The sequence below is a fragment of the Zonotrichia leucophrys genome, chromosome 7 (genome assembly GCF_028769735.1).
Source record: "Zonotrichia leucophrys gambelii isolate GWCS_2022_RI chromosome 7, RI_Zleu_2.0, whole genome shotgun sequence".
Classification (NCBI taxonomy): domain Eukaryota; kingdom Metazoa; phylum Chordata; class Aves; order Passeriformes; family Passerellidae; genus Zonotrichia; species Zonotrichia leucophrys.
In genome coordinates, this window is record NC_088177.1 from 25,590,779 (window position 1) to 25,617,975 (window position 27,197).

Sequence of the window (27,197 nt, forward strand, 5' to 3'; positions counted from 1 at the left end):
TACAATTCAATTATTGGTGAGTCATTGCTACAGACATGTCAGATCAAGTCCAGAAAAAAGAAACTCGTTAAAGGTTTTGCAGTGTAGTAATACTTGTCAGTTAGAAAAGAACTCAGTTGCTGTTCTATATATTCTTTTGTGGTTCAGTCTTAGAAAACCAGTTTTACTACTTACCCTTTTTTGCACTTACCATTTAGGATTTGTTCATTCTGGCAACAGCAGAAAGTTTGTTTCAACTTTGGTGAAATTCAACATGAATTCACTAGTCCATGACCTTTTAAATTACTAGACCAACATTTTGCTTTTTGTAGGCAGAGACTCAGAGACCCCGCTTTAAGCAGCAAACAGCAGTTCCTCACCACTGTTCTTTCAGAAAGCACTCAGCTTACATGCCACCCTACACAGGTGTACTTTCCAGCAGGTATTCCTTTAAACAATCTTTATTATAACTGGGAACCAAATTAATTGATTAGCTGTTCCATCTTGTGGGATAGCTCTTACAGTTCCATAAGGAAAAAAAATCTTGCTGTTGAGTTTTTGGCAATCTTCAGTTACTGTTAAGTAATATGAAGTCTTTTTCTCAATAACAAAAGGAAAAAAAAAGACAAAATGAGAATAAAATGAGCAAGAAACTGTTCTGTTAAAGTAATTGAATATAAGAAAGAAACATTTTTCCACATTAAATACAGAAAGTTTGGGTGAAGTTATTTCATTGTGAGTGCTGGCAAAAGCAGTTAAGATCCCTTCAACTCTATGTGTGAAATACACATTTGAGTCTTTCCTCACATTAAGAGTTCACTTGTATATTTACATCTTTCTACATATATATTTATAGAATCTTTGTCCCTTGGGCATCTAGTGCTAGTGAAAATAATGGAAGCATAGGCCATAAGCCTTTCAGGTTTGATCTTATAAAGGATGCACTTGAAACTGCATTTGATGTAAATTGAGGTTTTTATCTGCATACTCTGGAAACATGGCACGAGTGCTAAGCACCCCCTGAAAATCACAGGAAACAAGAATACTCACAATTTCACATTACCAGTTCCTTAGTCTGATTTTTTGTAAAATAAAAATCTATCAGTAAATGAGTTGCCTGATCATAAAGGAGTTAGGTACTGCCTATAAGAAGTAAAGAAAATTTTTGTCTTCTCTTACTCTAATGCATTAATTCACATTTAATATCAATTTGACACTACAACAGTACACCCCTGCCAGCAACAGTGACTAAAAAATGGTTGCATATAAAATCTCCTGGCAACGTATAAAGTACTAGCTTTTTTTCTGGTGGCTGAATTTTGTTTAGAAAATAACTTGAAGTAAAAGCAGTAAATTCAGGTAGGCTGCCACCAAGCATTTGTATTTGGTTTAGATAGTTATTTTAAACATTTTAAAAACTACTGGTTTGTGGTCATCATTTTCCTCCCTTTTAAACACAAGTTTAGTTTTAGAATTTTCTGGGTCCCTGCATAAGTACAGAAAGCAAGTCACAGCTTGAAAAGCACAAACCATAAGCATTTAATGATTCTGCTTCTTTAGTGTGTTCCAGACTGTAAGCAGGGTGCCAAAGCACTCAGAAGTGTTCAGGGCTAGCTGTTGGGGTTCTCTGTTCTTAAACAGTTTTCAAGGTGTTTTGAAGTAAATAGAAACCTCTTCTGTTTCTGAATGAAAATGTCAACGTGGGACCTGCCAGGATGGAAATCTGCCATTACCTGTAGCACAGCAACACAGTGTGCATTTAGAGTGATAGAATTTCTTACACAAGGCCCAATCTGCATCAAAGTCTGGGTCACTTTTGGTCATTACAAATTGCTACATTAAAAAAAAAAACCCCAAACAACAAAAACAAAACTAAAAAAACCCTGATGTAATTTGTAGATTTAGCCAACTCTCACTTTGTAAGTCTGCCATAGATTAAAAATGAGCCACGAGGGCACATAGCAAACTCCTGAAAGCTACAGCTTGTTTTCATGGCTGTTCATGTGAACAGTACCTGCACTATTTCATAAATGATGAAGTTTCAGTGTCTTTCTCTGGGAGGAACTGCTGCAAAAAGCCAAGCAGCAATGAGCATAAAATTTAAGTATCTGCTTAAAAGTTGGATCTTCTGTCTTAAGAGTACAGCTTCATATATTACTTATACAGTTCTTATAAAATAGCAGGTAATGGACAGGTGTTCTTTCCTGGACTCAAAGTGAAAACTTATGGAAGATAGGGTAGAAGTTGTGTGTTGCTGCTGCCCTTTATTTCTCTTGTTGTTTCATGATCTTTTTAAATGTATTTTTGTGTTGTTTTTTCTTTCCACAATTACAATTCACTTTTTCTTTTGCATTACATTTTCTTTAAAAACTCACAATAGAAAATTTTAATCATTTTTTCTAGAGCTCTTCTGTACTGCATCACCTAGAATGATCCAACTTAATTAGTAAAGCCCAGAACAAAAATAAATATTTGCATTTAGAGTTACCATGCTTATGATGACAGTGAGGGTAGTGAGTTCTGCTTTGATGAGCTATGCTCCTGAGCCCATCTTTATTACCGTGAACTCTACAGCCTGTGTTTTGTTCTTGTGGGTGTTTTTTAATTTAAAATCAAAGCTTTCATTCTGCAGATTCTGAATATACCACACAGAACTCCAATGTATCAGATAGGCTGCACACAGTAATAAGGGTGAACAGCTGGGAGCTTTGGCTCAGGCTGAACAACTCCTGAAGCTTAACAGGGTCAGGCAGAGAATTGCTTGGATATACATATATATGTAAAAACATATAAAATGTATTAAAAATACAGTAAAATACATAATTTATTAGTATTTCTCTTTAAACCAAAACATACACAACCAGAAAACCTGAGTGATTTTATTTCTCACACAAAACCAAGAGAAGGATTTTGTCTAAGTGGTTTAATGGTAACACTACAATTTTCATACTACATACAAAATTTATCCTATGTCGTTTTACATACTTTGACTAATTAACAGTTTGTATTAGAGATGCCTTAAGCTTTACCTTTCATATTTTCCAGATTCTGTACTGCATTAGTATATAACTCTGAACTTCATATAAATTGTTAGCAAGTTCTCTTCACAGTTTCATTACACAAAACAATCCTTTTCCAGCCTGAGAACCAAGGACACCATTGCAGCTTCAGGCCCAAAAAGCATAAACAACAGTGAACTGAGGAGAGCAATCTGAGAGCACGGGACTTCATAACCTGAAGCTGTAATTGGACAATTAACCCCAGTATGTAAATGGACCAAAACTTAGAAAAGTGTGAAAGCATGTGACCTGTCATCCATCTTGGGTGGAGCCACAGCCAGGCTCTTGTACTGCCCAAGGTGTATCCTTTGAAGGCCTTTCTATAAATACCTACTTTATTCCTTTAACACTGTCTAGCCTCTGTTTTAGGTAGCCTCTTAAGGCATCATCAGAGTTGCATAGGTAAAACTATGTAAGACTGATCATAGCAGATGGTAGGTAATAGGTAAGTCCACATCTTTCTCCTTGATGTCCAGTATTTCAATCCTATCGCTGAAGAGAAGCAATAAATGCTGCATCTAGCATTAATGATGAGTTGGTGAATACATGAAAAGCAATGATAAACTACAGGCAAGTGTACAGTGTCACAAAGAAAAAAAGAAACAAGACTTTATCTAGTCGTACAAAATGTTAAGATTAAATTCAGCCAGAAAACCAGTAGTTGACTACTATGTACGGAATCCTTAAATAGCATCCAAAACCCTCTGTAGCTGGTGTTTATGGCTTAAATATATACAAAAGTTCTCCCTCCTTTTTTTACAAAAACACTTTCTGATTTATTTTATAGCATTAAGAATCACGATCTCTTGCAGTATCCTTAAATACTATCCAAAATTCTCTGTAGCTGGTGTTTATGGCTTAAATATATACAAAAGTTCTCCCTCTTTTTTTTACTAAACACTTCCTGCTTTTTTGTAAAGTATTAAGGATCATCATCTCTTGCAGTATCACATACCATTTGGTAAACATAACAACTGAATCTTCTATTAGGCTTCTGTTCTATATGCAGTACGAGGTCTTTGTCAAAGTAAACTTCATGACTGTAAGTCTGAAATGAGAAAAAAAAAAGCTCAGGTTGCAGTCTCTATTTCCACAACTTGCTAAAACCTATCATTTTCCACAAGGAACAGAAAATACTTAACAGTGGTGAACTCCATGATCAGGCAGAAATTTTGTGTGGATGCACAGAGATTACTCTTCCAGATAAAGGACAGAATTTCATAACTTTCGAGAGGTTTCTCACATCCCTATTTTAGGAATCTAAATTCAGAGCATCTGATTTAAGATCACAAGTTGCCTATGCAGTCAATGATAAAAGAGGTGTAACAGTGCTGAAAATTTCAGACCATCTAAGCTGGATGTCCACCTAAACTTGGACTGATGAACAGCCCATTCCATCTTCCCAAATATATATACAATGAGGGCTGTGCTTCTTTTTATGCATGAGTACTTCAAGTTAAACAAGGGAGAGTCTTTACAAGTTGAAAAGTTAGTCTGACATAACTAGCCACAAAGTATTTAAGTTGATAAATACTTCAGAAATACATTAAGGACAACCCTTTCCCCAAACAAAAAATCCCCAAACAAAACAACCAAAAAAAACTCCCACAATCATGGTTTCAAATAATGGGAGATCTTCAGGTGAATTAACTACTGTCTGATGGAGTACTTAAAATTTTAGAGTTGTAATTGTTATTTTATGCAAATCTCCTCCCTTTGCTACTTATATACCTGCTTAAAATCTGAACAGAAGTGGTATGTGAATGAGTATGGGGAAGAGACAGTGGGAACAAAAGACAAGAATTTTCCTCACCACATCCCAGGACTCCTTTAATGGAATACTCTTAAGTAGAATTCCATGTTCATTGCAATGAAAGTCAAGGTGAGCTCTTCCATCAGCTCCTATCTGAGTAACTGCCACAGTGGATAGTAAATCCAGTTCATCTTCATAGTCCACAATTTTGAATGTCTTAGGAAAAACAAACCTCAAGTTTACAAATCAAACACAAATTCACATTCCCCTCTACCTAAACTGCATAGCTGTTTTTTCTTCTTGTGAAAGTAGTACTGGGCAAATTCTAGTTCTTAAGTTTCTTTTCTTTCTCATCCAAAAGAAAACTTTGGGAGCCTGATACCCAACAGGCGTTTTTCCCAACATGAGTTGTCAGGGTATTTCAGCAAAATTCCTTAAGCAGGAGAAAAGAAGTGATGTTCTGAAAAATCCTAATGTGCAAGTACACATATTTTATATGTAGCATATAAGAAGTATAAAACAAGTACTTCTGAAGTGGCCAAGGAGTATATTTAGGCTCTTGAAGCAGAGATGTTAATAGACATCATGTAGCTTTAAACCATCATTGGTTTTGAGGGAATGAGTACATTAGAGTAATTCCATGAATATCTGTATGTTCTGTTCAGATATCTCTCTTGCTCCACAGATTATAGGTCAGTGAAGAACTGACACCGAAATATGTGAATGAAGATTGTGAATGACGTTAATTGCCTTTATCTCACTGTGACATACTCTAAATTCAAGACAGTCCTTTTCTTCTATAATGTAAAAACATTTACTGGAATCATAAGTGTAACAACAGGAAAAAAAATAGAGTGCAATTACTTTTATTATGGTTAAAAGAAAAAGTGAATAGAAATAAACTGCAGACCCTTAAGGGTTACACTGGACTGTGCTGTATTTTTACCATAGTAAAATCTATTTCCTCAGAATAAAGAATAGGAGTGACTGCCAGAAACTGATGAATTTTACCTGTTGTACTTATGTCAATTACAGATCCAGCTCTAGAGAGTTAAAAAAGATTTTTCATAACCTTTTAAGACCCAAGTGGTGTTTTCAATCTCAAGAAGCAGTTACTTAAGGGAAAAGGGCTAAATACCTAATCCTACAATCCATTCAAAGTAACTGAGAGAGAAAAATAAACTTGAGAGACACTATAAAAAAGACAAGAGGATCCTAAAGCGGATGAAAAGAAAAACTTTCATTTCATAAAATGCTTTATAAGAAATGTTCAAAGTAGATATTTAAATGGAGAAAAGAGTAATGGTTTGTCACATTAACATATCTTTTCTGTGCCATTGAAGTCACATGGAATTATGATAAGGTGGGGCGTAAGATCAGTTCTTGAAAGAAAGAAAAAATAAAAAGCTCAATGTTGACCAAGGAGAAAAGATGATAAAAAGTATGTGAAGCAATTGGAAGAAGACAAAGAGAAGAGGAATAAAGAACTCAAGGATATAGACAGCTAATGGTTACACCCACTGAAACCATGGTGGTTTCAGGGCGTAACCAACAGTGAATGGTCACGCCCCTGAAACAAGAAGGGCTTCTGGCTACCCAAACACTGAAACAATGCATGAAGTGCTCTCACTTCAGTTACCTCTTGTTCCGGGTCATCATCCAGCAAGGTGAACCGCTTCTTCACCACTCGACCAGAAGCTGTTACAGTAACATTGTTGTTCACCTTTGGAGAAACATAAAAAAGAAGTGTCTCTAGACTTCAGAGCAATGTGTTTCCATCCATCTGACAATGTATCTGTTCCATACATTTTGCCTTCTGACCTTGTTGTGCTCATTAGCTACGCACAGCCCTGGTGCTGCTGTTCTCTTTATGAGTTCATGAACTTGGGGACTTCACCTGAGATATTACTGCTGTTTACTCACATTCAGAGGTGGCCCACAGAGATGGCAAAGGTTCTCAAGCTACCATAATTTAGAACAGAAGTGACTAGAACCAAGATGCTGGAATGAGAATTAAGACTGCTAAATCACCACTGATTTTTCCTAAACTCTTAATTCCAGAAGATGGGAGAAGTAGCATCGTAAACCACTATGGCTGCTTCCACTGGGCTTCATTAACTCCAGAAATATTAAAAAATAGGTTATCAGTGTCTCAATAGAAGTCAAAAGGAACAACCACAGCATAGGCAGGATTAGAACTCATATTTCTTTCTTCTCACTGGAACAGAAGTTACCTACACAACTCTCAAAAAGCAGTATGGCAAGTTATAAGATGACAACTGGCGTTTAGTTTTTTAATTCAATACAAGTTTTGTTCTTGAGTTTGTGAAGATTTTTAATACACAAACCTTTTTTTCCACAAAAGCTTAAAAATTAGCATCACAAATTTGCACATTTTACAGTATTCAAACTATAAAAACTTGCTTTTAGGCAAGACATAACCTTGTCTGCTGAATCAAAATGACAGTTCCAGGCACTACCTAGAATTTTTTTCATGTGTACTCTTTAACCTTTTTGACATTAGATTGTCTTGGTGATTCCATATCACAAAAGACTTCATGAAACAACTGAGGTGATTAGAGAGCTCAGTTCTACCAATAGTTTTAAATCATCCTCTCACACTTGGTTCTACCCTTCTGATCCACTGATGACTCAGTCCTGTTCTGCTTCAGTTCAGCAAAACAAGCAAGCAGAAAGTACTCACCTTTTCTGCCAAGTTATTCTGTTATTTTAGAGCACTGATTTGGCTCACCAGGGGTTAGATGAATGCCAAACTTGGCACAAGAGAATGACAGGCATGCATGGCCAGGAAAAGGAATGGACTTTTGGAAGTAATGTAGTGTCTTTGTTGTCTTATGAAGACTTACCCCTAAGTTATGATAGACTTGAAACTTTTCTAGCATTTGTATGATCAACTTACCTGAGCACCAGAGATGCACACAATTATCACTTGGTGGCACCTTCATTTGAATGAAATCTGTCACCATCTTTTAAGTATGTTTTATATCCATGATACATGGTTACACTGCACACCTTAAAGAAAACTGAAATCTAAAGAAAAGACTGAAGGTTTCAGAAATCTATCCTGAAAGTGTTATTGTTTTCAAAATTCTTTTCATAATGCTTGAAGTCCAGTGAAGACAGAACATGTCTTTCAATAAACCTTGGATAAAGCTCGTAAAACACAGTGTTAACTCAAATATGCAAACCCCCTGTTTATAGCTCAAAATCCACATTGTGATCTCAGACACTAAACTCACACAGTTTTCTCTGTTGGCTACAATCGTAAAATCTTCTGCAATCTCCATCTGATCTGCATGATTCTTAACTTCCTTAAGCTTTAAGACTCTACAAAAGAAACAAATTACAAAGTAAGTCATGTATTCTAATCTGCTTACTACAACATTTCTATATAATTTTTTTAAATCTAGTACATTAAAACATTGTAAATAAATAAATAAAATGGAAATTACTTATTTTGATAATTTATGTTTATCTGTGGAATTTTGATACAGTGGTCCTTGAGCATTTTTCGTACCAAAACCTAAAATGTACCCTCTAGTGCTCCCATTCATCACACCAAAATCTGCAGATGTTTCTAGAAGAATGTTTGATTCTGACAAAGTAATGGATTTTATAGTTTCTATAGTCTGATGAGTGTTTGGGCCTGCAAATCATCAGACTGCTAAATTTATGCAGTTATGCAACTTCTCTAATGAATAAAAGATTTGAGTAAAAAAGGCTCATACTTTATCAAATTTGGTCCCACGTGGATTATTCTACCTGACATATCTGGATGGAAATATATCCAGTCAGGTTCAAGTGAACAGCATTTCATATCCTGTACGCCATTTTTTGCCTGAAGAAGAAAAGGAAAACTTAGAATATTAGTATTTTGAAAGTCTCACAGATGTAATTAAAGAGGAAATACTGAACTCCTCACTATATACCTCTGGAGGTTTAGATGTATTGCTCCTAAACATGACCAGAAAGGATGCCAGTGGAAAAAAAACCAACAACAACAGTAATAAAAAAACTCAGTTCCAATTCTCAAGATATTCAGTGAAGTCGTTTTGAGATTTTTAATATGCAATAAGCAATAACCTTGCACCCTAGCTATATATTGTCCTATCTCTCCTGAAAGTAAGCAGAATGAAGATCTAACCTACACTGTGCAAACACTTCAACAATTCCAGCTATTTGAGTATCCACATGCAACAAACATTAGCACAGAGTTCGACTTGAGCTTCAACTCTCAGGCTTAGCCTCTCCTGTGCAAATGACCTGTGGAGCATGTAAGCCTGGAATACCTTGTGATTTCAGCAATCACAGGCAAGCCAGTCAAATCTCGGGACTTTAGCAGTGGCTTTCTGTTATTAAATTTAGCTGACATCCTTCATTCAAACTGCCAAATACATGAACCCACATAGAAAAAAAACAGATGAGAAAGGATTCTGTAAATCCATTTGAATCAAAATTGATCTTTAGCTACAATTGTGGAACATCAGTTTTGAAAATAAGGAGAGAAAATAATTGATCAGGCAAGCAGAAGAGATAAGGACGTTTACAGATGAGACTTATTTAGTCAAGAAACTCTTAACAGGCCCAGAAGTTGCTTGAAATACAGAATGATCTTCAGGTCAATTCCACATTCAAAATAAAAGTGGAGATGGACACCTCACAAAAAATAGTATTCAGATGATAAATAGTACATAAACAAAAATAATTAGGAACAGATTAAACTAACTAATAAAACCTTTATAGGGACAGAAGGGGATTAAGCTGAGCAATCAAATCTTTTTTAGGGAGAAAAGGAAGGTACAAGTCAAAGGTAAACTACAAACATTAAGGACATTTATTCTGCAATATCATAAAATTTAAAATAATTCTGCAGTCAGTATTTAGTAGCTGACTAGTCAGGAGTGCATTAGGATGTTACCATGCAAGGAAACAGGTAATGAGACTTTTAAGTCATGATACAGTGCTGTGTAGCTCTGACTGCACCACTGTTGTATTGGAATGAAGGAAATATGAGAAGCACTGATTCAGAAGAAAGCATTTTACATATGACTCCATGGGATAGCTAATTTGATACTGGAGTGAGCCTGTGAAAGCACTGCACTGTAAACAAAGGTATTATAACCTACTCAGAATAAGAGATGAAGACAAACATAACACACATTCATTTCAGAGAAGCTGTTTTCTGAATGTATTACCAAAGCATTGTCTTTCAGAGAACAAATATGGAAGACTCCTTTATGTTTTTTCTTGTTTGGTGTGATGATATAATGCCAGGGGTAACCTCCAATTTGAAATGCATTCTCCAGAGAAGATGCTTCAAATAGCAAAGGTGGGGTATCTGCAAATATTCAGTAATGTTGTTAACACCATTAGTAGCAGAACAGTCATCATTCCATTGATGCTTGCAATTCTAAATTCCAATAAAGCTACTAATTCTTCAGAACTTTTGAGGATTGGTGGAAACACATTGGCTATTAACTCTTTTCCAGTGCCAGCTATGCTACCTCAGCCAGCACCCAGGTGCACATCTGAAGTTCCCTCTTCTTCCTTCCCTCCCTCCCTTCTCGGATCTTGATGCTGAATACTCTTCTAGTACCTTTCACTTACAAGCAAAGCCACAGCAAATAATTAAAATTATTCCAGCTCATGTGATTGAGAAAGGATGCACACATGAACAGACCAAAGACCATAACAAGATGGTCACTATTCTCTTGAGAAAAGCAGTGATAAATAACTGGAAACAGCAAGCAGCAACCTCAAATAACAGAATTAAATGCAGGAAGATAGAATATTCAGATTCTGCTTTCTCCTTTTGTGTAATGCAACAAAATAGTGTGGACCACAATGGATGCATTCTGTAGCTGAGTTCATAAAAATCAATCAAAATATAGAACTTTTAGCAATTAATGGCAAAAGGTATCTAGTTTTCCTTTCAGTTCAGTTGGAATAAATTACTGAGATGTACTAGGCCATTAGTACAAATGTTCTTTTTACTAAATGAGAGGTATTTACAACTTCTGCCAACTAGCTAAATTAAAGCAATTTCTACAGCTGCTATAACTGAATCAATTTTAGACTGAAGACCAGGTCTTTCTAACAGTAAAGAGAAAAGCTGGGGAAAAAACGGACAAAATGTGGAGAAAATCTCCAATTACGAGGGGAATTTAAACAGGCAGAATATAAAAACCCAAACTCAATTAGTGCAAGGAGAACAAGATTTTTATCTGGACCCAAAGGTCTTATCCAAATTTTGACTTGTTCTTTTCCTGCTGTTCCTAGATAATTCTCCTAACGTCAATGGTGCTATCACACGACATCACATATTATGTTTATGGAGTGCTTCCTTCCTCTTCCTTTGTTCATGTTTCCATCAATTTAGCCATTTGGATTGAATGGAATTAGTTCACTGCCAATGGAGATGAAGTCTTTCCTAAGCTGGAAAGTGGCTGTTTCCCATTTGCTTTTTGGAGTGACACATAAGAAATGGGAGATTCTGTGCAAGAGATAAACTATATGTTATAAAAAACTTATGCATGTGCTGGAAATGTAGAGAATGTTGAAGATGGAAGCATAAGCAAAGGAACTACTGATACTAAAATCCGTCAGGAAATGAAAAATGAGTTAAGAAAGTTTGTGACATTTTACCCAAACAACTTTTTAAATGAAGCTTATATATCAAGGTCCCTCAAAATTCTGGTAGATGGACTAAATTATATATTATAATTATACAATTAAATGTATCTCAACAGTATATCAATACTGAGTAGTAGAGGGTGCTTTAAAATATGCCTTTCCTATCATGGTTTCCACCTAAACCACTGTGATAATGTGATTCTGCTGCCTCAGCTCCATCATTCCCACTTGTATGTCACTTGCTCTTGTTGCTGAACACCTCTTGTTTTATTGTTTGCAAGTCTTTTGCCAAGTCTCTGAAGTTACAGTAACACCTGAAGTTACAGTTTTCACTCTCTAGTTGAGCTTCTTTGTTTACTTACTTTAATCTCTGCAAACTTCTCTAAAAGCTGTTCCTGGCAGCACTAACAAGTGTTATACATGCAAATAAAAAACCAAAGAAATAACAAGAAAAGGTTGTTTCAAAGTATCTTTCTCCTTGCTTTTTTTTTTCTGAAATTACTGTATCAGTTAACAATAAATCAAACTACAGTTTTAAGTTCTGGGCCATTCAGAAAATCACACACTATGACTGACCAAAATCAATTCCTCCCCAGCAGTTCAGTACTTCTTAGCCTGTAAGTTTAGACACTTGGGGGTACCTCACACCATAAACCAGTATTGTAATAATGCCCATCCCTTCAGGCAATTTCTGTAGGGAGGCTAGGACTTAAGTAAGAAAGAAGACTACACACAGTTAAATTATAGTAAATACAAGCCTGCACTCTGAAACTGCTAAGATCTTGCTCACTGAAGCATTTGCCCATCTCAGTCTTGAAAGAAAAAAACTCAAAAATCACAGGAATGAAACCATTTGCAAAAGCAAGCATGAAAATGTACGTAATGGGTTCAAAACTTCCTAACCACAAATTCCTGAATATGATTAACGATCAAAAAGGTGTTCTCCAGTACACTGGTTTAAAATCTCAAAACTAAAAACTATAATGGTCTATAAGCCATGAGATCAAATCTTCCTATTAAAGTTCCCACAGCAGGTTTTCCACAGGTCCCTCACATTAAATGGTGCTTTCACAGATTGAGATGGAGACAAAAAATGGGGGAAGATTTCCATTTGCAAAAACTGAGACATCAAATATAGCAGCCTATAGTTTTGTTTTGATAAAACGTTGCATTATAACCTCACTATATAAATCTGTACTTTATCTTTTATCTTTATCCCTCATTTTTATATACATCTGGATTGATTTGTCTCTTATTATCTGACACTCTGAAAAAAAAAAAAAGAAGACATTTTTATGTGGAGAATCACCTAAAAAAAACATTTAGTACAGAAACATTCACAAATAAATAAATAAATAAATGCATTCCTTAATGTTTGTGAAACCAACCTTTTGAATTTTTTTTAGATGCCTCAAGTGTAAGCTTGTGAGAATGTAAGCTTGTGAGAATGTATTTTTAAACTAAGAAGAGAAATTTCAAAAGAAGTCTTGGGCTTTGCTCATTCATCAAGATTCTTAGCACCAAATTCTAATCTCAAATGCACCAACAGAAGCCATTGTTTGCTTTTAAAGAAAGAAATCATTACATAATGCAGAACATTGATAAGTTAATGATTTGAGGCATTAGAATTGTTTTTAATAATTTGTTCTCAGGAATTCATTTTACTGAAATCGGCACATTTCTGACAACCTAGAATATCAAAATGCAAGTCAGACAAATTGTATTCAGTCTCATTGAATTTCCTCTGCAAGTTAGTGTTCTCACATCTTTTGCTTACATACCATATTGTGTTTCTGGGTGCTACTAACAGATATCCTAGTCCTTCCTCTTTCTCAAGAGCAATTGCATCTCAGAAATAAAGAGAGGGGTTTCCATTTCATGTATTGCTAATAAAGCTTTTCAGACAGCTTAGTTGCTCTAACAGTTTTCTTGGTGTGTTATATATAATTACTGTAATTAGAAGTAAAGGGAAGCACATTTTACTATAATGTAAGTCCAGAAGTACACTACAGCACAGTATGAGCACAGTAATTTTAGTATTTTTTCTTAGTGTGAAATAAGCCACAATCAATCCATAAAAGCAACAGTCAAGCCAATACAAAGGTCATAATTACCTGTTATTTTAATGTTACATGGAAGACCATATGGAAACCTTCCTACAGATCCCACCTGACCATTCCAGTTGAATTCTTGTCCCAACTCAAATGGTTGTTCCATGAACTAAAATAATACAGAACAATTTAGCTTTACAGATGCATATTTACTTGCTGTTTAGTTTTATTCTCTATTATTACTGCATTCTTTATCTTGTTAGATACTGCTTGAGGTCTTATTTTTGAATTAATGTTTGATTTTTGATTGGAAGGATATAAACTCACATGTCTAACTTCAATTCTGTTTGAGATCAAACTTTCCCAAGCCCACCAGTTCCTGGCCTTAACAATCATCTGTAACTACAGACTAGGTGTGCAGAGAGCAGCACATCCCCAGAAGTGCCCGTCTGACACTGTATCTCTTATGTTTTGCCACCTGTAACTGTTGCAAGTAATTTTTCTGATAGTGTGTCCATTTTTATCTTCTGACTGTAAACAGATCTAGGCAGGAACCCATATACCACATGTACTTATGTAGAGTACATGAATATTTATGACTTGTTACCCAATAATAGCAGGGATTGTATGAAAACTCTTTACTTCATTACCTGTTCCAAAATGGCCTTGAAGTTATAGAGTCTGACCAGACCCATGCTATACATTACAATCAGGATTCCATTAGAAACAGCAACATCTGTCACACTATTACCAAAAATCTGGAATAAAATTAAGCAAAAAATATTCTATTAGAGAAAAAATAATTGAGAGAAAACACAAATAACTGACATTATGTCCTTAATTTTTCAATCAATTTTTTTTTATTCTGACTAAACTCTATGATCAGTGTTCAAGTTTTCTGTTCTGCTGAGTTTCTTTAATCCATCGCACTGCAGTAACACCTGAAGTTACAGTAGTCATATTCTGCAAGCAGATTCATGCTCTAATCAATTCTCAGTATATCTTCATTATCATGCCACCCAGTTATTATCATACATGAATAGATAATATTATTCAGCATCCCACGTTAGCAAAACTTAGCAACTCTATCTAAAAGTCCTGATTTCAGATCTTCTGTTCATTCTTCATCCCCAGTGTAAAATACTAGTCTAATCACAACTCTATGACTGCATACAGCTGTACTAAAACTACAGTATCCAGCTGTCAGAGTACAGAGTTCTCTCTGAATCCAAATTAGACATATACACGAGAAGTTGACTTATCTTTTTTAAAAATTATGCACTATTCATTTGTGCGTCTGCTTAATACATCACTGAGCTAACCCCACAAACTAATTCTTAATATTTAATTATTACCAACATGTGAAGTTGATAGGGGTTTTTTTAATGGATATGCTTGAAAATGTAGTTTTCTTTAATCTGACTCACTATGTGAAAAAGCAATTAAACCAGTTAAAACAGGCCTAAAACCAATAAAAAGCTAAAGAAACCCAGAAACTGTAAGACACCTCCATCTTATCACTACCAGCGCTACCATAGATTATGTGATCGGTTTGGTTCTGAAAGTTATACTCACTCCTGAGACTGTCTTTTAGTTAGTTTTATGGCTTTTTCTCAATACATTTGCTAGCTTAGGTCTCAGTGTCTTTCAGACACAAACTCTAATAATCTTCCAAGCCTAAAGTCTCCTTTCTATCCTTGAGACCTCAGCCACTCTGAACTCAAATGTGTTGTGGTATCCCACGTCAGGAAAGCTGAGGTGCATTCTGCAGCCTCAGGCAGCAACACTAACCCCAACTCCAATTTAACATTACATTCCACTGCTCTGGGTCAGGTCTGGCACTGCCTTCACTGCCTGCATCTCCTGCTGCGTGCATTCTCACAGCCCAAATGCTGCCCTGGCTGTTACAATTGTATCAGTTTCTGTGGTGAGCACTCAGCACAGACCCAGCTCAAGTACTGCTCCTTCACATGTTCTGCCTGCTATGACCATGATGAATCTGGCATGCCATTCCTAACCAGATTGAGAACACCTTTGATAGTGGTAATGGTTTTTTCAGTCTTAAATACTAATTTTGAACAGAACAATACACAGTACTCTCAAGCTTTCATGGGCCCAAATTAAGAAGTTGAAACCCCTGCCTTCACTTGCCAGGCCCAATTTCAATTACAACCTCAACCCAACCTAGCACCAGCTAAAACTCCAGCTCATAACTCTGGATCCTAAAAGACAATACCTACACAGACATAGTTTTCATGTTTGTACTGTTTCATCTGTAAGTTGTATCCAGAGCCTTCTTGACTTAAAATAGAACAGTAAAAATTACAATCTGCCTCAAAGTTTCTTCCTAAATATATATACTTACTTATAGGTCAGAAACTGAACTCAGGTTTGTTTGTTCTTGACTGATAAAGCAAGATCTATTTACTTTTGTCATTCAGTAACAGTGATAATAAAAGTGTGAAACATTTGTAATTGCATATAGAATTCATAGACTATTACTAGGACTGGGTCAGAGGCACATCTGTCTTTAAGGAGGTGAAAAGAAGTGTACAAACACTTTAGGGTTCCCTAATTCTTATGACTGCTCTAAGAAAAGGCTGAAGTCCTGCTGCATGTCAAAGAGTAACCCAGTAAGAGAATCCATTTGTATTTCTCTTCTGGTCCTTAGAATTAAGAATATTTGCTCCAACACCCCAATCAGACACAAGAACACTGCTGCTAATTAATGTTTCAATTGCTTTTACAAGCTTGTAAGTATGACTTCTTAAATAAGTGTCTAAACTAGAACTGTCATAGAACTACATTACAGATTACATATTATCAGAGAAATTAACTTACCTTTTTGTTTATTTCCAGCATTCCAATGAATGAAAGAGGCAAAACTTGGAATACAGCAAGATAAAACAATACATTCTGTTGGATTCCTGCCTGGGAAGGAACAATACTGAACATAGTTATTAAAGGTAGGACATCTTTATCTTCTTCCATAATAACCAAGTACAATGTCCCCATCTTTATGCTTGTAAATTTTTTTTGATCAATGTTGTAAAAGTTACAACACTTACCTGCCGTGCTGCTGCAGGGAGCTTATTCTGAGCTGACTTTACAATCATTACCTCTTGAGGAGTATCCCAGCTCAGATACCTGTTTGTGACAAGAAAGGCCTGCCTTAACCACATAAAACCCATTTATTAATGTATTATTTCACATAAAATATAATCAACTATAACTAAGCAGATGTCTGTGCCCAGGGAAACTTGACTATTTGATTTGGAAGAGGGGCTGCTTGCAATAAAGCAGAAATCCATGGAACTAGGAATGACTTATTTCATACAGGATTGTGAGAAAAATTAGTGAATATTCACACTTTCCAATCTTAATTTTTCTCCTTTCCTTTATAATCACCACTTTCCTGTCCTTCAGCCTAACGAAAATATTTTCTGAAAACCAAAAAAAAGAAGCAGTTTACCAGAAGCAGCAACTGCCCTGCTTTAAAAGAGAAATATGGCTACCCTATGGAAAAGAACCTTTGCAAATTAACAACAGCTCAGACTTCGAACATATTGTTTGTATGTTTGATCAGGTTTGTTTTTCAGCTCTTAAAGTCCTCCGCTGGCATGTTGCCATTGCAATACTAAAGGCTGTAAAGCTGACAGAGAAAAGCAAATAGTAGGCTAGGTTTTGTGGAACTTGATACCAAATTTGACAGCATAATACTAAAGTAGATGAAATTCTTCTACAAGGAAGAGCATGCAGGAAAAGTACTCCAGGTAATGGTTGAGATTAACAAGCCTGTTGTCAGCCATAGGGTAGTACGAAAATAACATGATTCCCCTTCTCCTCTATAGCACTAATCACTGTTAATTATATTAAGCTCTTCTTCTCCACTATACTACTACTGACTGTTAATGGTATAAACCCTAGTTGTTAATACCTGAAGAATTTGCAACAGGAACCAGCAAGATACACTTTTTCCAGTACTTCTCCACTATCAGCAGAGAGACGTAGAAGCCAGTTCTGCGCTGTCAGGACTATCAGGGAAGGTTTATAATCTGATGGACTTGGTAGCATTTCCCCCTGCATAAAAAAAAGGCTATTAGAAATAAGGTTGTATCAGGAGGATACAAAACATTTTGACAGTTTGAAGAACATGAAAGTAAATACACATTCCTCAAAAACTGAAGGAGGCAATCTGCCTGTTAATCAGATCAGTATCTCTAAGTTCATGTCCACGTCAAGTAATTACCTATGACATAAATAATCAGCTGTCACACTTTTTGCAAGACAGTTACCTTTTCTAGAAGAGGCACCCTTTAAAAAATCTTTTCCTTGCAAAAGTTAACTGCTTATTGATCTAGTTGATATCAATCTTGAAGAGAAAATTGTTTAAGTATTTCAAAAGAAGACATTCAGTGATAACAGCAACTGCTACAAATGTTACTTACACTGCTTTAGTTTTAGGCACCTCAAAGATAGGGCTAACATTTCTAAGCTCTGTGGACACTGGGTGAAGGAGAGAAATGATGCAATTATCAGGTAGAAACAGTAGAAGAGTTTTTGGGCAGGGTCATTTCAATGGGCCTCCAGTGTATCTGCTTTTTGGTTTTTTTAATGTCAGTGGATCTGAAGAAAACTAAAACTCCCAGCTACTGTCCTTGTTATTTAAAAATAAATAAAAATATAAGTAGAATTTATTTTGTAAGGAATTAAGAATTAATTGCATAAGAATAAAAGCACTGGTTTTAAAATCTTCCACGATAGCTTATGAAAAAAGGATTTGAATGCACTACTGAGAAATTCAGAAGAGTATACCTCTAAATGTTCAGTTAATGTAAATAAGGCACATGTTGCAAACCTTTAATGACTGAACTCCTTAAAAACATTGAGAAAATAATTTGGAAAGAAAAAGCACTCCATTCTAAAGGTTTCATCAAAATATATTAATTTAGTATTTTGCACAAAAATGTTCTAGTAAAAAGTAATCTTACCAATGGGCATTCCAATAATAAAGCATCTTCTATTTTTTCAGACTTGGCGGTACACTTTGCCTTTTGATAAATTAGTCTTGGCTGCTGCGCAATGCTAGAGGAAAATGATTGCTAATCATTAGTCTGTTTTATAGACCACTTTTTATCAAAAAGTCATTTCATACAGTTTTATAGGTCAGAAACCTAAACATCTTATTTTTACTTTGTAAACATACCTGAAATTGCTCTCAAAATAAGGCCTAATAAACAATAGTTAATATAATGTAATATTTTAAAGCTAACCTTCTCTAAATCTTTTGGTCTGGTTGCTTTTTTTTTGTTTTTAGTTTCGGCTTTTAGTTTTGGGTTGGTTTTTTTAAGTAACAATCTTAATAGTAATGTTCTTGCTCTAGTGATATACATTAAGAAGAAAGCATATTTCAGAAACTAATGATCATCCTGGAACCTTCCCCTCAGGTTCTTCCAATGCTGCCTTTTACAACAAAGGTGCGGCATCATGTCCAGATATTTAAAAAAAAAACCCTTTACTAATTAAAATTGATGCTGTTTGGGTTTTGCCAGTTTTCCTTTTATATTTATATTGTGTATTCTTCACACAGATACTTGTGACTCTGTCACCTATTGTATTAGTAGCTAGTTTTCCCAGTACTTTTCCATGGCCTTTCCCTAGGCAGAAAGACAAAACAAATTCCAGAGCTCCAAGCTCTGGGAGGTACAAGGCCCCAGTGCTTCTAGCTGGGAACCAAGGCTGAGAACAACAGCTGAGATCCATTCTCATGGACAAAGTACAACTAGTGCTGAAGGGGGGACTCCAGAGAGGGGGCTTGACCTGGGGGGTGGAATTACATCAGCCCTTGTCCTCCTAACTGTGGCTTTTTATCAATTATGCTAATTTCCTAAAACCTATAAATGCGTACTTATCCCTGTAAGGGCTTTTGTGGACATCTTTCTATAACTGCCCCTGAAGGCCTTCATTAAAGAACACCTTCTTATTACCTCCTTACTAAAATTATCTTGAGTTTCATTTCCAGGTTGGGAAAAAGGCAACAAAATAAAAGCTTTGTACTGTGCACAGTTTTGCCCTCTGGGAGAGGATGAGACAAAGGAAAACCTGAAAGATCTTAGACAGGTTAACCCAGTACTAAAAACATTGAGACAATGTAGGAATAAAAGCAGATTTAGATCTCAGCTGTGGATGACAGATTAAGTTAATTGACTCCTAGTGGTTTACCCTGACAGACTAGTTTGTATTTTATGTATCATATGACACTATGTCAAAACTGCTCTGTCCCCAACTTCCTCAGCATTGCAGTTCTCCAGGTCCATGCTACTTCCCTCACAGTAGGGACAGGCAAGGACAAGGGCTGCTGCACACAGATTTCCTGTCCTCTACCCTCCCATGTGCTGCCTCCTAACCTGTCTCTGCAACTGATCATGGAACAGAATAATATATTAGATCAGAAAATTGATCTACAAAATACATTTGCAAAAATTAACATGTACTGCAGGCTGTACTTTTGCATGAAAAATAATTTATTATTTTATACAGAATTCACACAGTACCAACTTTGTTACATAGGCTAATTCAGTGACACACTCTTTAGTTGCCAGACTACAAAGAACTACTGTTCATTTGGCTTTTAGTGAAAAACTAGAAAGTTGTGTTAATCTTCCATTCCTGCTCTGAAAGCTGAGGTTATACTGCACCTGAAAGATCAGGCTTTCTTTGACCAAAGTAGGGGTCACATTTAGATATAACAGCATCTAAATGTAATGCAAATATCATGAGCCAAAGATTTCTCACCTGCTTATTTTTTGTTCCCAAGTAAACTCCATTTAATTCACAACAGCTATGAGTCAAGTTAGCAATATAACACAGAATCAGTCTCAAATCTGTAAGTCAGTACCTCATAATTGCAAATTTATTACCTGGTAATACAGCATTGGTAATTGTCCATGTAAATTCTTCCTCTTTCATATGCAATAGGAGATGCAGAATGAGTTGTCCAAACATTCTTGAATTTAGTACTTTCCTGAAACACAATAGTTTTAACATGGATGGCTATTTGTAACAAACTTTGCTTCTGAAAATATTTTCTTTGGCTCCTGCAACTTAGTAACTTATTTTAATTAAAACTTTACTGCTGAATACACGAGAAAGAATCTTACTTGGTTTTTATAAATGAAATTAACAGACCTTTTATAATAAAATGTTGTCTTTTATAAAGACCAAATTAAAATTTTTTTAATGAGCTACTATGGACAGCAGCAGTAAGGAATATTTTGTCATTAGCTTGCCTGTATTAAAAGTGGCAACTAAACTTGCATAGTGACTTTTGAAATCAAGGACTAAACTCCCCAGAGTATAAATATGCAGAGAATTCTTTTATATGTAATTAATTTTATTTATTGAACACTTAATTCCATTCTGCTGGTGGTGTTTGGTGTGAAAGACAGAAAAATGTATTTACCATACTTGCAATAAGCACCCGGAACATTAAAGAAATAAACTGCTTGCAATAAAGTTTCTTGTCTGCATTTGAGATATCAGAAGATCTATACCATTAACAAAGGTTCCAGTCTTGAAAAAAGTAGTGTAAGTCAGATGTAATTATTGTTATTTCAGTAAACATTGCATGCCTATTGATCTAGTTACATAAGCAGACACTTCAGCTGACTTCCAATAAATGTATTTTCAATATAATTGCCAATTCACTTCCACATTCTTTTCTAATATATTTCTATCAACTACTGCATGGAAGCAGAAATTGTTTTGACTAAAAAAAAAAAGTTCAGTTTGTAATTGGTTTAATTCCTACTTTTTCTGTAACATCAGTTTCACTGAGAACTGGGGTTACGTTTACCTGAAAATCTCTGCCAATTATCTTATTATGTGAACTCCTTCCAAATTCAACATGAAGCACTAAGAATTTAAGATTAGTATTAAATATGAAGCCATCCTAGGGAAATAGGTGATAAAAATAAGCTTTTATGAGATTTTATAACACAATTATTAGATACAGAAGGGCCTTTGCAGTTCTTGCCTAGCACAATCCTTTCTACATTTCTAGGTCTGAGCCTTGTGAAATATTTTTAACCATTACTCTCTTCATCAGAACTGCACCTTTTTTCTCCCCAGACCCGTTGTCCAGCGTGACCGGGGCCTCTCGAACACCTGGGCTGGGGACAGACGCTCACCCTGGGCTGCAAGGCGAGCCCGCGGGCTGCAGCAGCGCCGAGCGGCCGCCTATTACCTGACACATGATCCTCCTCAGGAGTCCCAGGTTCTTCCTGTGGGCCACACCAGCATCTCTGGCGTAGAAGCCGTGGGCCCTGCGGCTGAGGAGGCGGCACACGTTGTGCACCCCGCACGCCCGGAGGGCGGCCCTGCCCCCGCCGGCGGCCGCCTGCGGGCATTTTCTCGGCCCGCGGGGCGGGATCGCCTTTCTCCCCCGCTCCAGGCTCGCTCTCGGCAGGGCGTGCAGCCTTGCAGGCCCAGGCCCGCGCCGGCTCTATCTCAAACCCCCGCCCTTGCCCGGCGAGAGGTAAAGCGAAGCGGGAAGAGGCCCGAACGGCCCCTTGCTGCTCGATTCCCGAGCGAAGCGAAGCGAACCGAGGCCTTCTACAGCGCTGCCCGCCCCGCGCTTCCCCGGCCGCCGCAGCTCCGGTTTCCGCAGACGCTGGGCGGGGACTGCCCGGCACCGCCTCTCCCGCGGCCCGCCGGGTACTGTAGTTTTTCCGGGAGCGGAATCGCGCGGCCCGCCCGGACTTCACCTCCCGCCGCCGCTCCTGGGCGGGTCGCGTGGTGCCCGCGGGTGGCGGCCAAGCGGGGTCACCGTCCCGTACGGGAGCGCTGCGGCGTAGGCGCTGATAAGGCACCGCTCCGAGGAGCGGGCAGGAGCAGGCGCTGCGCAAGGCTCGGTGAGAATCGCCGGCAGCGGCCGCCGGCCGGGACCGCGCAGCCGCCCGCGCTCCACGAGCTCTGCCCCGGCCGCGCTCCCGCCCATCCTGCGCTGAGGCATGCGGATGCTCGACGCGCGGGGCGTGCAGATGGAAACATTTTACCCATTGTGTTTTCAATTAAATCAGGAAAGTTTTGCTAGTGGTCGCTAGTTAAGGAAAAGTGGGGACTGGTATCTTCTTTTTATAAAAATATTCCTGCTACAGAGCTCAGCGTTCGGGGTTGGGCGCGGGGCATTCGCGGGAATGCACGCCCGGCCTGGCACCTGCGACCTTTGGGCACCCGCCGTGAGCCTTTTTGGGTACGGCAGTGCGGGATTGAGTGTACCCGGACCTGGGGGAAAGGTTAAGGGATTGGTTGAAACCCGTTTAAAACTCCTAGGTCAACAGAAACTTCTTAAGATGTATGACACTTCATTTTTGTATTTTTAGAGCTACGTCCACAAATGTTGTCGCGATCATCAATCTCTACTTGCCAGCAGAGCAACTGAAATCTGCGGACAGACTCGTTTCTCTTCCTTGCCAGAGGCCAAGCGCCCAAATGGGGTAATCAAAAGTTGCTGATGTTTTTGTGTGCCCATATCTATTCTTCAGGATCTGAGTGGAACGTTGACTCTTCAATGATAGTGAGGGAAAGAGAGAGTCCTTTAAATTTCTGGTGCTTTGCAGTTATTGCTTGCAGGGAGCTAAACACAAACACAATGGTTGCAGTTGCTCCTTCAAAGAGTTATTAGGGCAGTAAGTGGAGCATACAACAACAACAATGGATTTGCAACATTGCCAGTGACTTCAGAGCTGGCAAGGCAGGATGTAGCTCACCAAAGTACACATGGACATCCAGAGTCCTGCAAGAATGTAAATGCATGATGTTCTTGAATATAAATTGTAGACAGTAGTAAAATTCATGCTCCTCTATCCCAATTCTCGTCACCTTCAATAAAAAACCCCATAGTTTGTGTTGAGACAAATTATCTTTTGTTAGCCAATACATTTAAATATTCAGTATTTTGTAGATAATATATTTAAAATAGTTTAAGTGATTGCATTTGGAGGTTTAGATGTATCTTGCAAGTAGGTGTATACACATGTAAAGTCTCAATACCTGTTTTCTTTCCTTTTCTCTCTTTCCATGTAAGTAGCAGCCAGCAGAGGGTGTGCAGGGTAACGAGGAGCCCTTTGATTATCCAAGTAAATGTTTCCAGTAAACCCGCAGGATTTATCTCCCCTTCTCTCTCATTGCATAAACCATTTCCTCTTTGCTCAACTATTTTTAACAGACTACCTCACTAGTGGAAGCTTGTGGAAGAGCAGGCACTTCTCAGCACATGTATATGTGATTAAAGTCATATCTGGTGGTGGGGCAGGTTTGTTTACTTTTATCTGCTTTGCTTTTTAACTAATTTTAACTTTGTTGTCTCTATAGGAATCAAAATAAATAAAAATAATTTTTCTTTTGTTTTTCTTTTCCCTTGGGAGGCACTGCTCTGCAGCAGTTTTACTGAAGTTACTATATGCTCACAGGGAGGTCTGCATTGTTCCTGGTGCATGAGAAAGAAAAAGAGTTAAAATTTTTAGATCTGCTGAGTTTGAGAAGTTGTGAAATACCCTGTTGTTTCAAATGTGCATAATATTTTGGAAGTATATAATTGAAAAACTAATTATGAAGCCCTAAGAGGGCGTGATTAATCACTTGGTCAAGTAGAATAGGATTAAGCACTCAGTTAATGAGTGAGTCTGGTTGACAGTAAAGTCACCCCCACCAGACTGGAAATATTAAGAAATATTAATATGTATGTCTTTTAAAAATAACCACTGGTAATTAATAGTTCTACCTTCTGTGTTACCATTATCTTGAATTTTCTTTTCCTTTCTGTCCCCGATTGCCCCTTGCCACTTGTTTAGTGTAAGGTGTTTTGGGTTTTGGTAGTGTTTGATGGTGATAATACAGATTAGCAAGGCTTTACAGAAGAGCATTGGGGATTAATGGTCAAATGTTGTCTAGATAAGCTTCTAGGTACCAAGCAGAAGTAAATGTATGAAGTGAATTGTTTCCAGAATACTTTTCTGTCCAGGAATGTAACAAAAGCTGCACATACTGTTCCTAATATAGGCTATTTTTGTCTTTATAACAAAGACTCTACAAGTAGTAGAGTAGCTTTGTTTATTCAGCATAAACAGAACAAGATGACTGGGGATAAAAGCATTATATAGTCAACCTAGGAGAGTCGGAGATGGAAGAAGTTGTTAGATTTGTAGTTGGAGATTGGTCAAATGGCAAAATGTTCTCATGTTCATTAAATTAGGTTCTTGGACAAAAGTAGCAGGTTATTTCAGTTCTTTTTGTTTGGTTGGGGTTTTTTCCCTCTGACATCTCTCTTAGAATAGATACTTTTAAAGAATTTTACTCATCAGTTAAGTGGTTTACAAATGTTTTGGGGTATAATTCACTGTTAAAAAGATCTTAGAGCAGTGCTTTTCTCCTATATCTAATTTTTCTTCTATGGCTGTGACTGCTCAGGGTTTTAATGGCAACATCAATTAATTTAATGCCAACTTCAGGTCTGGCTAGCAGTTGATGTGTGTACATTCTTCTGCATGTTCACCTGCAAAAAACTGTATTAAAGATGCTGTGTTTGCTTGTTTCTGAACATTTCTCAGTTAAACTGAGGACCTGATCTGCAGTTGTAACAATGACAAAGCTGCAAAGTTTAAAAGGCAGTGCTCCATGGGGAAACAAAGTTGCTCTTCAACATTGTTATGAAGTGCGTTGTTTCTTTAAGGGTTTTTTTTCTGAAAAATAGTTATGCTGCTACAAAATTTAATAATTTTTATTGTAATTCAGTTTTATTGTAATTTCCTTAAAGATGAAAGTTGAGTTCTTTGATTAATAATCAAACCTAAAGTATTCCTGTCTGACTGTGAAAGGGAAAGAACTCCTAATTCTTTCAGGCAACATTTCTTAATGTCATAACTTCAGGATATGATCATCTTACCTGATAAAAAGAAAGTGTTTGCCTGTTTCATTAACAAACTTCAGTTAAACAATTGAGCAATGACTCCCTTCAGAAAATGGAATTCAGGCTTAAAAGTGATTTAATGCATTTTGAGCTTTTAGTAGCCATGTTGCCAACTAATCTCATGATCTGTGGATGACTTATAACTCTCAGGGATGTCCATGCATGTCTCAAGGGAGTTCATTCACATTTAACATAGATTACAACAGGAAACTTCCTCACTTACCCCACTTGCCTTACGTTTTCAGAATTTATCTGCTAAAATTGTTCAACTATCACTCAAAGGCTCACTTTTTCATAGAAAGGCTTGCATATCTGGATTTTACTGATGTAAGACCATCTTAGTCATCACTGTAGTTCCCATCTGTGCATCTTTTCATGTTCTTATTGAGATATTTAGAAAGCCAAGAAAAATTATGTGACTAGCCTAGCAGCTGAATCATTGTATTTTATGGTGAATATCAATGCTGGCACAGGAAATGCAAGATACTAACTCAGGTTTTTTCAAATGATTGAGGGAGGAAGAGGATTTGTAAACAGTTTGCAGTGTAATAATGGAATCTTTATCCAAGCATTTCTGTAATTTAATAATAATAATTTTGGATTGTGGTTTTGGGGTTTTGGAGGACTTTCTCTTTATTTTTATTTTCAATAATTTTATTTTTAATTGCCTTTATGTAAATTACACATTTTGCAGAAATTGTCATGATGCCTTAGTTTTCATGTATAATAATTACTATTTCATTATATCCCATATATGTTAATAATTATGGACTATTTATTAAAAATGCATGCATATTTTCAAATAAAAACCATTAAAAAGTTGTAGTAATTGAAGTATAAATTGGAAGAGTTTTGGTTGCTGAGCCTCATTTCAAAAAAAAAAAACAACCACAATAAACTCATTAAAATTAGAAGAAGTTTTGATTTTTTAAATAGGCCTAAATGTTACATTTTCACTGTATGGCAATGCTTCTCTGTCATGCTAACATTAGAGTCTCAGTAGCCAAAATTAACAGTGGTTTTATTTGGCATTGTCAACCATAAGGCAAACTCCATTTTATTTAAACTTCGACAAATAAAAAGAAATTTTTATCTTTTTTCCTTTTTTTTTCTGTAGGCTTAAAATGAATAAACAATGCCCTTTTTAAATAATGACTCATTCAAAAGTACATGATTAATGAGGAATTGTTAATTTAATTGAAGTGATTCCTTTGCCAGTCATTGTATTGATGTGTACAGATTAATAATTTTCAGTTCACAGTACAGAACTTGTGATCAAATGCCACTATTTACCTCGAGATAGAAATCTTTATTTTGCAACCAATTTGCACAGAATGTTTTCTAGTAGTGTCTTGTGCCTGTTCTCTTGTAACTATGTTTTGGATTTCCAGTGCATTAAATATCTATGTGTGGTTTTTATGGAAGCAGCACTGCAAAAAAAAAAACAGCAAAAAAAACCAGGATAAAATAGGACTTAAAATAATTTTAAGGAAAAAAGGAACAAAAGCCCATCAGGGTAAAAGTATTGGGGGGGGGTGTTTCATTTTCCTCATCTCATAGAAATCTTACATTAACAAGAATATGCGAAAAACCCACCAAAAATGCTGATACTAGATACACACACTTGTTTTCTTTCATTATTGACCCCTTATGAAGATATTGCTGTGTTTTACTTTACTTGGAATATAAGATAAAATTATACATGTAATAGAAAAATCTGTATCACTTTATAA

General features: G+C 36.7%; 2 protein-coding genes across 7 annotated transcripts in view; one reads left to right on the forward strand and one right to left on the reverse strand.

Moving 5' to 3' along the window:
• The window catches only part of METTL8 (methyltransferase 8, tRNA N3-cytidine), a 65,451-nt gene that overhangs the window by 22,250 nt on the left and 16,004 nt on the right, over positions 1-27,197 (forward strand). For 3 of the 6 annotated variants that reach the window (XM_064718976.1, XM_064718977.1, XM_064718978.1), the window contains 2 exons: positions 16,356-16,462; positions 22,880-22,993. In XM_064718976.1, the coding sequence (XP_064575046.1) occupies positions 22,989-22,993 (5 nt within the window). In that variant the 5' untranslated portion in view covers positions 16,356-16,462; positions 22,880-22,988. The other 3 variants (XM_064718980.1, XM_064718975.1, XM_064718974.1) reach the window with 3 other exon arrangements.
• DCAF17 (DDB1 and CUL4 associated factor 17) lies at positions 1,495-21,873 on the reverse strand. The gene is made up of 14 exons (XM_064718973.1): positions 21,742-21,873; positions 20,417-20,520; positions 18,488-18,581; positions 17,434-17,576; positions 16,565-16,643; positions 16,338-16,427; positions 14,147-14,254; positions 13,560-13,665; positions 10,008-10,150; positions 8,541-8,650; positions 8,052-8,139; positions 6,431-6,514; positions 4,852-5,007; positions 1,495-4,086 (listed from the first exon to the last, which is right to left on the reverse strand). The coding sequence occupies exons 1-14, from the start codon at positions 21,748-21,750 to the stop codon at positions 3,961-3,963; spliced, it is 1,440 nt and encodes a 479-aa protein (XP_064575043.1). The 5' UTR covers positions 21,751-21,873; the 3' UTR covers positions 1,495-3,960.